We start from the raw sequence: 12,379 nt of genomic DNA, 5'->3' as shown, positions 1-12,379 counted from the left end.
ACTGCAAAATATTTATGGCTTTGTTTTTTTTAAACATGAAAATGACACTTTAGGAGACCCCAGCAGAAACATGTGACATATTTCAGGATAACTTTTTATATTTTTATGTGGTGTAGACCTAGGCTAATCTCCCCATTCAGAGCTTTAAACAAAATTTGTCCCAGTTTTTTTCCTTTTACTTGAGACAAGACCAAATGTCCAATTGTTTAACGGAAATTTGTCAACCTATCAAAAGTGACTAATTTGTTTTGTTTGCAAAATAAAAACAGATCAGCTATGAGTATTCAGTTCAATATTTTATGAACACATAGAAAAAAATATTAAATTTGTGTGTCACGGTACATCGTGGAACATTCAACTACGCTTGTTACTCCGCGACTAATCAATGCTAACTACACGCGCGTACAACGCTTCTCTACACGTCCATATTAGCGAGGCTATCTGCGTACAACTGCTTACATGTACTACGCACAGCCACGCAAAGAGTATGTTCCACGATGTACACAAATTTGATAATTTTTCTATAGTACAAGATACAAGAAATCGCAGATTTACCTAAATTATTGAAAACATGAAAAAAATTTGAGCACTTGAAAATTATGTTTCGGACGTTACATTTTCCATTAACAATCTTGCTCTATTTTGAACACGGTCTAAGTGATTGCTTTATCAAGTAAAACATGCACAAATACTTTAAATGTATGTCTCAGGGCAATATAAATAATTGCAAGTACAGTGCACATTTTGTATCGGTTGAATGTTTTCAAAATTTATGGTGTTCAAAGCATTACTTAAATGGGTCTCATTTTCTGTTAAAAGTTTTGTAACATCCAAAAGAATACATTGTCTAATAATTATGTGAAGAACAATACCAGCTTTGAATTGTCATTAAATTGGAAGTAGACATGAAGTATCTAAATGAAAAATGATTTTACTTCCTCTTTATTTTATTGTTTTATGTATTTTCCTGTCATTTCCTGCAAACCTAATAAAGATATTTTGATACTTGAAAATGATCTGTATCATAAATCGTAGAGGTTGAAAGTGTCAGCAAACGTCAGAAATTATAATTTGCCATGGAACTTCGGTCATATTTTGTTTGAAATATAACTGGATGTTAGGGTCTGCATGCATGGTATGCATAGTATAATGGTATACAGGCACTGACCTTTCCCTAAAACTAGTAAGCAGCAACTTGTGTATCACACCCATCATGGGTTCAAACCCCTTTGTTGTATGTTATTGTTAAATATAAATAGCGTGATTACTCTTGAATGAGCGGCTGCACACATATTTTGTTTGAGGATAGCTTTATCTGTCTCCTTTTCCTCACATCTTCTCTGATTTACCTTGAACATAGTACTATAGTTTGAATCAGACATTTTTCTATTTTTCTTTATCCGCAGTCTAAATTTGAGGAAATTTAGTAGCAGTCACCAGTTTAATCCATCATAGAATGTTGCATGTTTATACTTGATACCGAAATGTCAATCAACACCGTAAGTCCGACAGTAAGTGTGATGTTGTTTCTAATTCATTTCAGTTCAATGCTCATTACATGAGATCATTTGTACATGTTGATAGATATTGTTTTATACATTAATTTACTTACATGATGATGTTGTTAACCACAGCAGCTGATAGGTGTATCCCATCATGCTCTGTGGTACCATAGTAAACTACGCAAAAAAAGTTTCTTTATGGTTAGGAAATTTACCCACTATTAAAATCTAGCCAATAATTTTGTACGTTTGCTAAATAATCGCATGCGGGAGATTGTCCTGCGCATTTTGACACATCAATCACTACCCTACGGCACTCCTGAGAAAAGATATGAATGTTTAAGTAACACGAGGTCGAAAAATGAAAATTGCAAAGAAGCCTATTCAATGGTTTTAGAGCTGATTCACTGATCCAAGACGGTTTTATTATTCCTGCCTTTTCAATTTTAATTAAAAGCATTTTAATTGATGCATGTTGGATAATCCTTTGCAGATGAATGATCAAAGACAAAGGTGAGTGGGTACTAAGACATTTACGTTTTGAGGGATGGATTTGGAAATGGATTCAAAACAGGTCATGATTACAGCTGCATACCTGGAAGCAGAAGGAATTGAGACACCTGCATGAGTGGCCCTCCAGAAGCCCTGATCTTAACCCCTTGGAGAACCTTTGGGATCAGCACAAGAGACGAGACAACAAGAAGATAAAGGCAGACACAACTTTGGTGGGACTGCGTCGCATCGTTATCAACGAGTGGAACGGGGTTGAGCAAGGTAACATTCGACGCCTCATTAGGATCATGAGACGCCGCGTGGCTGCTGTAATGGAAGCCAACGGTGGACACACAAAGTATAGAAAGACTGGTAAAGAAAGAGATTAATCTCAAGTGAAGTTGGAAGCGGCAGTATGATGCCTGAAATGTGCTCGGCAATTAAACAAAAAATGTTATCCGCATGTTTGTTGTTTTTTGTGTCTTTTTATGCTGAAAACTTGAATAGGCCTTTTTGCAATTTTTATTTTTCGACCTCGTGTTACTTAAACATTCATATCGTTTTTCAGGGGTGTCGTAGAGTAGTGATTGAGGTGTCAAAATGCGCAGGACAATCACCCGCATGCGATTATTAGCAAATGTATAAAATTAGTCGCTAGATTTTAATAGTGGGTAAATTTCCTAACCATAAAGAAACTTTTTTTGCGTAGTGTAGAACATGCCATAGGAAGTGTACACAAAATCCCCGACTTCAACTTTTTTAATTACTCCCTAAATATCAGGTCAGCTTTGATAGACTTATGATCTCTACAGTATTGTAAATCTGTCCATAGCTCTCAATATTTAGGCAGCTCTTGCTATGTATTTGCTACTGGAACAAGTAGATACACTGCAATGCATGATGGGATACTCCCTTCAGCTGCTGTGGTTGTTAACATTCATATCAAAGGGTTAGTGCAAGAAAGTCCCATCTGTAATAGCTGCCATGAGTTGTATTTGTGTACAATATAGAATGCAGAAATTTGTCAAATGTGTATAGGGCAGCTATTAAGGGTCTTCTTGCATTAACCTCTTGATAAAGGTTTTGTGCTGTGTAATGTATAATTGAAGATTGAATTTTAAAAGACTAGTCAACCAGGTCAAAAATGCTGTACTGCACAGGTCAGCAGCCAATCGCGTCACGCCTTTGCCCTGACGTCAGACGCAGACTAGTCTTTTTAATTCTGTCTTCAATTATAGCATTTTGTGACCCATCCTCACCAATCCATGAACATGATGGTCCAGCTCACATTCACATTTTTGGAAATCTCATAAAGCCTTTGTGATTGGATCCCTGATCACACATTATCGATGTGCATAATTCTGCATATTGAATTTCGCAGTGTTGCACAGTGACGGACAGAACACTCATTTTACAGTTCATCACAAATGTATCATGATGAGAACAGGAAGAGGACATCTGGATTCTGTCTTTAGATATTACCATTAGTTATAGTTAGTACCCTAACTACTATGCCACACTTTTTCTCAATGGTTCCATGATCCTGGTTTGGTGAGAATGGGTCACAAAATTTGTATCAATACATGTCAGCCTGGTGTGAAAAGCCTAAGGTATTGCTTTTGACTTGTGTGCCTGCTGTTTTGTGTCAATTGGAAATTTGTTTTCTCCCTTTCAAAGGGACATAAATTATATACAGAGTGTATCAAAAGCATGTTATACTTGTAATGCAAAGAAAAATATTTATTAAAGGCTTTCTCCAACTCCCATATGTCAATAGAAAGCAGAATACAGCCCTCGAATTAACGATCTGAAGGGGCACAGCAACTTTTTTAGGGCAAGTTGAAAATTGCCTTGGATTTTCACTGAAAAGGCAAGGCAGCACGGCAGTTTGTAATATTTCAAGAGGGCATCATGGCAATGGTTGAAAATTGGAGAATGGCACCAAGGTAATTACTCAAAAGTAAAGAAAACACACACAAACATTGATAGATGATTTTATAATGAAGGGGCAGGGCTGGGGCACCGGCGGCAACTTCATTAGAGGGCACAACAAGCGACTGCCTTGGGTAAAGGACATATTTTGAGGGCATTACGGCAGTGGGGGTGGGCACCCACGGCAAAATGCCATGGTGCTGTGGGTTAATTCGAGGGCTGGCAGAATAATTACGCAAGACAATTAGGTACAAAGACAAGTGAGCATATAGGAAAATGGCTAATTTTGTGTGCATTGTGGAACGCTCAGTATACAATGTAGTACGCCAGCCACATTGTGAGTATTAAGTAGCAACACGAGGGTGTACTGCAGTGCGGCTGTAACATTCTCAGAACTGATCAACTGTGTTAGTGCAATAACAGTATAATACATGTCATCTTCGCATCCTAAACTGTATACACCACGTGTACGGCACGCCGTGGGAAAGTTCTATGATGAACACAAGTTAACTAATTTTCCTACATGTATTTAGAGGTAATGGTGACAGATATTTTGGCTTACAATACAAATCAATTTTATATGTGCTATGCATGGCATTACTTAAAGATATTCAACTGTTGCTAGCTTCCTTAAAGTTAAATAATTCCTAATTCAAAACATCTGATGTGCAATTTGAATGTGAAATGTAGTTGCAGCTAAAGCCAGGAATGCTAGCATAGATTGCATTGTGTGTCATGCTTTTTTAACTGAGGTGGATGGCTTCCTGCTTTTGCCGATTTTCGTAATCAAAGTTTAGGATTTGATTTAGATCCATGCCCATTCACCACTGCATAGTCTCAAACAGAAGGCCTACATCTAAATTTTTTTGTTTTGATCTACATTGTAAAAAGAGTTCAACCACATGAATAAGGACCCATGCCTATTACATCTACATGTAATGTAGCAGATCTAGCAGATCCACAAACATTTTCTTAAATTGGTTTTACATGTCATCTTTTTTTGTATTTTAAAGCCATCATCTGTGATTCAAACTTTCATTTTTCCCATGTTTACCATCATTAAAGAGGATCATCTAACTGATTGATAGCATGTACATACGCCACCTTGTAATCTGCTCATGGAATTGCAGAGTTCACTGCTTGCTGAAGACAATCGGCCATCAACCTCAAGCCGTAGGGGACGGACTAGAGTCTATGGTGGGACCGTAAGTGTCACTTTAGGCTAGGCTTGGGTGATTCTTGCAAAATACCATAGAAATAAACCAAAGAACTGGCATTTTAACTTGCAAGCCATAATAATCTGGGATCTCTAGTCTAACACTTTTCATATTTCTAAATCTAGGAAATATGTGTAAAACCAAAGCTTTTTTGCTAATAAGGATTGTTATGAAATGCCACCATACAGTAAGCTTTCCCGTCTGCTTCCCCCTAGAAAAACAACAACAGGAGTTCAGCTTCAAAAAATGCATGCTTTCATTCCTAAACCCTAAACGCCCATCATTGAACTTGTTTCCTTTGGGCAAGATTTTAGATTATTTTGTTTACCAAATCAAGTCTTTTTTAACAGTTAGGAATAGGATTTGAGTTGAGGAATTTAGTTAAAATCAAAAGGTTTGGCTCGGAGATTGGCAGGAAAATTAAATTTGTAGCATTCCTTATAAACTTTCTCAATCCTTCTATAAACTTCTAGAGCTTTACCGTAAAAACTTGATAGTCAGCATATGTGCTTAATTACTATCAAGCATTTTTAAAACATGCAAATATGAAGAGCCCCATCCATAAAAGTGTAAAGGGTTTGAGAAATTCATCTATACACATAGATCAAGTTTTTATGGTATTTCACAACCAATGGGGTATTCAAGTTGAAATACAGTCACCCCCTACAAGTCATGTATGGAAAACATTCCCTTATAATCTCCAACACGGTGGGGATAAATTTCAAATGAAGTCTGCCATTCAAGTAACCCCATTTCACTTTTCCTGTGTGGAAGATTAAGGTCATGTCTTCCATAGAGTGTATGGATTTCAACTGGAATAGTCAGATATTGCAGTTATTTCCCAAGCAAATTTGAGCTAGAATCATCTATAGTTGGAATTCCAATTGAATGAACACAGCTTTCAATAGCATGACAAACTTTTGCGTATACTACGCGATGTACGCCAGCATGTGCGACTGTGCGTGAGTAATGCGGAAGTGAATCCAACCATGCCAACGCACTCGTGATTGGTTAGCATTGTATCCAAGGTGGTGCGTTCGCATTGTAGTTTGAAATACGCGATAGACAATCGTGGTTGGATCGAGTACAGCTGCTGAAAGCTGCGTTCATTCAATTGGAATTCCTACTATAGTCTTGTTTTGGTAAAAATGCTTTCAGAACCAACACTATTCTCTCTTGCAGAAAATGGAACAGGATAGTATGTGGCTGTACTACGTACATGTACCTTGTTATCCACTTTTATGCATAAACCTTGTACTTGGACTCCCATATCCTCAAACATCCTTGTACATGTACATGTACATCACTTTTTAAAAAGCTGTTTTAAGTTCCCAATATGATTGAATTTGGAACAGATTATGATTACATATATTTCATGACAAAAGTGAGAATGTTCTGTTCTGTTACTGCAATTAATTCTTTGAGCAGTATTAACATGCATGCATCATGATTTGCTAATTAATTCAAATTCTTAACTAATAAGAATAAACTCTGTCCATAGTCTTTTTCCAAACATTTCCAAATATGTCAGATGTATAACATAGTAGATTTTGTAATTCATGATGCGTAGTGTGCTCAAATAACAGCAATAATTATAGTGGGCTTTAATAAACTTCAGCACTGTAAATGGTAGAAGTGGGTATACATGTACATGTAGGGGCATTTTAATGCTTTAACAGAGACACAACATTGATTTGGTTTATGTTACCAATCAAGGTAATCACAGTGTTGAAAATATTGGGTTAAATATGATTGTAAATAGTAAAAAAAAATATGGACGAATTTCAGTTGTTGTGTAATTATAATTCAATTATCCACATACATGTACATCCACTTCATTTTACAAAATAACTTCATGTGATTCCTGTTTTGTATGACTCGTTTTATTACATGTAACAGCATTATATCCTCATAAGCAATTGTTTCCTTGTAATAATCTTTTGAATGATTTGTATTGATCATCACATTACTGGTACCATAGATCAAAGAGGTACAGATACATGTAGTGTACCAACAGGCAAGGAGTACAGCCAAAATAGTTTGCTGAGCTCAGCCAAGCTTTGCTGCCTCACAGGTTCAGTTCGCTAGAGCCTTCAAGGTGAACCTCATTGAAAATAAAGTTATATATCAATGGAAAGCTTATGATGTCAGGAAGCAGAAAAGAATATTTTTATTTGCCAAACGCGTGCCAGGCTAGACACAATCTCAATGCAAAGATTTGATATTGGCACCCCCCTAAATTACAAAACGAAATCGTTCAAATTAGGCGCTTTTCGTTGATGACGTCAGCTTCGGGACACACAGTTACTTCGGGTTTGATTGTAAACACAATGTCCATGCATTACTGTGGCATGCATCGGGCCAATGTACGAATTCAGTCATTGTCAACTTACTTTACATGAAAAATATCTTCAATAAAATAAGAATAACATGAAGAAAACATGATCAAATCAAGAATGAAGTTTCTGAATAAAGGGTGTGGGTAAAAATGGAAAAAGTGCTGGCCGGGGTGATTTGGGATAGGCCAAACCATCCACGATATGCACAGGGAATATTACACTACAGTAAAGCAAGAGCGAAGATTCGCCGAAGAACCGGAATGAAAACAGATTGCAAGAAATAACTGCTAGTGCTACCAGTTCATATCGTCACACCAAGTTCAGATGAACTTATCACAATGAGAAAATGAAGGAATAGAATAAGGTACATGTACAGGATTTTTTAATTCTTTCTTAGTTTTACAACCGGTCATGTATGATAGGCGAACTCGCACGTTTTAAACTCGCCACCCAAAAAGGGTGGAGATGTTACGCTTTTTGGTATCAAGCTGCAGTTAATCTCATATATTTTCATAATTACAAAAGCTAGATCAATGCATGTGGTCTCATTTGAAAGCTGTATTATTATGTCATATTCCTGCAAAGTGGCATTGCCAGAGTCCATCCAGAAGTGAAGATATACCTTTTTGTAGCTTGAAGTACAGGGGTGGAGGCGGCGGCGGCGCCGGCGGTGGCGGCGCCGCCTGTACTAACTATATGGGAAATTGACATTTTTAGTACTATTTTTGCAGAAACGTTAATATTTTTGTCAAATCTTTGTGTATGGCTATACATTTGGTACCAAAAGAAAGCTAACATATTCTACTTTATTGTTTTATGATTGACAAGTAGGTAAATGAATGTATAGTATGGACAAACTGGGTGATCATAAAGAAAATAATAATAACATAGTGAATTTGTGACAATTATAAACTTGCAAATCGGTAGGAAAAATTATTTTAAAAATAATATTTCATGCCCATTGGTTTATTTTATTTTAAAAAGCCAAATAATGTTAACTGTTGGGCCTATATATAAGTTTCCAGTAATCAGTGTCACTTTTTTGTTTATTTTAAGTCAATTAATGTCAGCATGATGCTAATGACCTTTTTGCATTCAATAAATCAGTAAATCCATGAAAATGAAGATGAATTTGGACTTCTCGATCAGTATCCTCCAGGAACTAAGGTCATTACTGGATACTACTAAAAAAGTACTATCTGCACAACATTCAGGCAATCCACATCACTACTAAAGCCAATTGATGCTATCATACCTAAAGACTGTGTATCATATTTTGGTATCAAAACATGCCATCGGACACACCCTGCATAGACTATGTGGATGTAATGTGTGCAATTGCACTCTTTAGATACTTTTTACATAATCTATGTTCTTAAAATCCTAATATTTGTGTATAAAGAATAAGCCTGTTTTCATGGGACATAGATAAATTTCATACACATCTTTTTAAAAGGTGCATTCCCATCAACACATTTAATTACTCGGTAAATGCAGGTTGTTTCAGGTATGTTAATGTTTTTTAAGTAAATTATGATTACTTGTTTCAGTGATTCTTGCTGCCACAAAAGCAGGTTGGAATGTGCAATAGCAGGATATAAATAGATAGGTTTTTGGGGGTGATAATGGGCAATTTTAAGACACTTACATACATGGACTCTGTGAGAAGATTAAATTTCCGATTATAATTTTGCACCAAATTGGGATGGAAATATTTATTTTGGGTGAATCATGAACCCCATGCAATTTTATATTGTTGTAAGGGCCTAAGTGTGCTCTGCAAGAAAATAGCATTATTTTTGCTATAGGGTTACCACAGAAAATGTTATTGTAAAAAACATTGAATGACTAAAAATATAAAATAATTCACATTTCAGTCAATGTTACCTTTTTATCTTACACCTAGTGTCAATTCTGAGTGCATATTTGGATTCCTTGGGCAATTTCCTTTCAGAAAATGTATACTTTTACTACCATAGGGGTATACTTCAGCAAATATGAATTTGTAAAGGTAAAATCATGTCGCGAAAAGCAAAAATCACCATGTAACGCGAAGGAGGCGACCTTAAAACGCATGCGACCAGATACATACGGGCAGGGCATACGGGATGAACTCAGTCGCCGAGTGTTCGGTATCCGACTGTACTGCTTGCAGACAAAATGACCGATTTGATATTCACATTCTGATATTTCCAACTTATTGCTACTTCGTCAGCAAAATTTATTCCTGTAAATGTTCCAAATATCAAGGAACGATTGATCAAATCAGCTAATACACAGTGCTCCCGGAAGATTTAGAAGCGCTAGCGCTGTTTGGGAACTTGCAATTTCTTCAGTATTTCGCTACTACCATCATCCATACAACAATTACATAGATGTTTTTCTTTTTCAGTAGGGCTACACCGATTGTGCTATCATCAAGAACTGTGACAGAAATGACAATATTATAATTTAGATTTCAGAATTCCATCAAATAACGGTCTATAAAGCCTAAATTGTATTTATAAAGTATTTGTTTCTTTCAATTGTGAATTCATGGAAAGAATATTTTCCGCAATGAATGATATCCGATCGGGGAATTATCACGGTAGCTAGATATGAAAACCTTTTTATGAGCTGGATTTTATAATGAAATCTTTTTTGATTACTGCAAGACAATATTTTTTAGAAATTAGATATTTTAAAATGAATCAAGAACAGGGAATGTTACTTGATAAGCAAGTATTTAATTTGATGTTTATATTATTTAATATGCCATGACCGGTCACCGGTCGCAGCAAGCATTTTATGCATGGAATTGATCACAGCGAAATTCGAACTCAATAACCCAATTATACCCAGCCAGTTTCGACTGTCCAAAATTTACGGAAAATTTATGTGTTGAAAATAATTCTATTATTTGCAACTTGAATATTCCTCTAATTTCAAGCTTAATTGCGAAAATGCATACAAGCAGACTTGATCAAATCCCGGAGATCAAATCTGCTGCAACACACACACACCGGACCAGCTCTTCCGGACCGCAAGTGATACCAGCGGACGAACTGGGCGACTCGCTGCGCATATCCACCTTGGTCGGGTGCCTGCTATTTCTTCAGCAGTAATTTACGCATCGTGTTCGGTAATCCATAAAACATGAATGTTTCAGTTTTTCAGTACCGTACACTGATTGTACTATCATTAAAGAATCGTGACACAAGTGACAATATTTTAATTTTATTCAGATTTCAGAATTCCATCTACTAAGCCTAAATTGTACTTATTTTATAAAAAAAAAAGTATGTTTCTTTCAATCGTGATTGCGTGGAAAGAATGTATTTACCGCAATGCGCTAAATATGAAAACCTTTATGGGCTGGATTTGATGAAATCGGCGTGTTTTTTTTTATTAATTTGTTGATTACTGCAAGACGATATTTTTAAATATCAGATATTTTCAAATGAATCAAGAATAGGAATGTCACAAACAAGTATGTAATTTGTTTTTCGATCATGTTTATTCAGTCCATGACATGAGCGGTAGCAAGCATTTGCGCATGGAATTGATCCCAGCGAAATTCAAACTCAATTACCCAATTATACCCAGCGAGTTATGACTGATTTTGTCAAAACTTTACGGAAAATTTATATGCTGACAATAATTCTATTATTTCTAATATATATAGAAGGAACCAGCAACTTGAAGATTCCTCTAATTTCAAGCTTTATTGTGAAAATCAGACTTGCCGGGCAGCTTGCAAAGTACAGAAGCAAGTCTTGTTTACATGTTTCTTAGTAGGATCACGTGACTCACGAACCCTGAGCTTACGTCCACGAGCATTCTCAAGGTCATAGACGATTGATTTGGGTGCTTTTTGGCGCCTTAAAAAGACCAAAAATTCATTCATTTTTTAATTTTTCAGCTTTATTGGCCATCAAAAAAATCGGAAAAAATAATTTTTAGTATCCTGACATCATAAGCTTTCCATTGATATATAACTTTATTTTCAATGAGGTTCACCTTTCATCAATACTAACAGGCGAACTGTGTACCAGTTTAATTGCTAATATGTATCAGAGCCTTCATCAAAGCAGCAGGATCATAAACATGGGTCGATGGCACAACCATTATCAATTTCCTTTGTCTTCAGTAAGTACATAACAACCCACTGATGTCTGGGGTTGTTGTCTGCGGTCAATAGAAAGGGATTGTCCATCCAAGCATGGTCATAAAATAGATTTGATAGCTTTTTGGTCAACTGTGGTATCGGTGGAGCGGTGTGTGTAAATTGCTAAAAGCCAGGTACCCTTTGCTAGAATGCGTTACCAAAGGCAGCAAAGCTTGGCTGAGCTCATTGAACCATTTTGGCTGTCCTCCCTAACTGTGCTTTGTATTCACTGTAAATTGTCGCATATTCATGAAGGCCAATCGGTTTATGCAAAAATATGTGGTAACAGGTACGCAGTTGGCGTTCTGTCTGTCACACTTCATGGAACGGGTGGCCCTCATTACCAGATGCTGGACTCTGGCAGTTGGTGAAGCTTTATATGTAGGCCTATTATTATTATTGTCTATTCCAGCCCCAGTGACACCTCATTAATTTCCATGGGTCTTTGGATGCATTGAAATATCTGTTAGTATTTTACTTTGAAATTTTACTTTGAAAAATCAATGTAACCTGACTGTGGTGCTACATGTAGTGTCCATGGCCTCCATTGAACATAGGCCTAATCCTACCCATGAAAATATGCATGAGGTGTCACTGGAGTTGGAACAGGTAACAGTCTATGACTGGTATACATTAATTGTAGCAAAGATCATATTTTGTTCTTGATCTTGTTTGGGCTAACTTTTAATCAACAAGAATTGGTCAAGTTTGAAAATTTGAGTTATCATGTGTTTTTTTTTCATGAAAGCC

The 12,379-nt window shown here is 36.4% G+C and overlaps 1 protein-coding gene across 10 annotated transcripts in view; it reads left to right on the top strand.

Annotated features, from left to right (window-relative positions):
- Positions 1-12,379, top strand: part of LOC140143032 (stAR-related lipid transfer protein 3-like) — a 38,982-nt gene that overhangs the window by 533 nt on the left and 26,070 nt on the right. For 2 of the 10 annotated variants that reach the window (XM_072165067.1, XM_072165068.1), the window contains exons 2-3: positions 1,407-1,499; positions 4,992-5,131. The exons of 1 other annotated variant lie outside the window; for it this stretch is intronic. In XM_072165067.1, the coding sequence (XP_072021168.1) occupies positions 5,045-5,131 (87 nt within the window). In that variant the 5' untranslated portion in view covers positions 1,407-1,499; positions 4,992-5,044. Of the gene's footprint in view, positions 1-1,406; positions 1,512-4,991; positions 5,132-11,533; positions 11,611-12,379 lie in introns of those variants that run through there. 7 more of the 10 variants (XM_072165065.1, XM_072165066.1, XM_072165072.1 and 4 more) reach the window with 4 other exon arrangements.

This window comes from Amphiura filiformis, chromosome 20 (assembly GCF_039555335.1).
Source record: "Amphiura filiformis chromosome 20, Afil_fr2py, whole genome shotgun sequence".
Classification (NCBI taxonomy): Eukaryota; Metazoa; Echinodermata; class Ophiuroidea; order Amphilepidida; family Amphiuridae; genus Amphiura; species Amphiura filiformis.
This window is presented reverse-complemented; position numbering and strand designations above follow the sequence as displayed.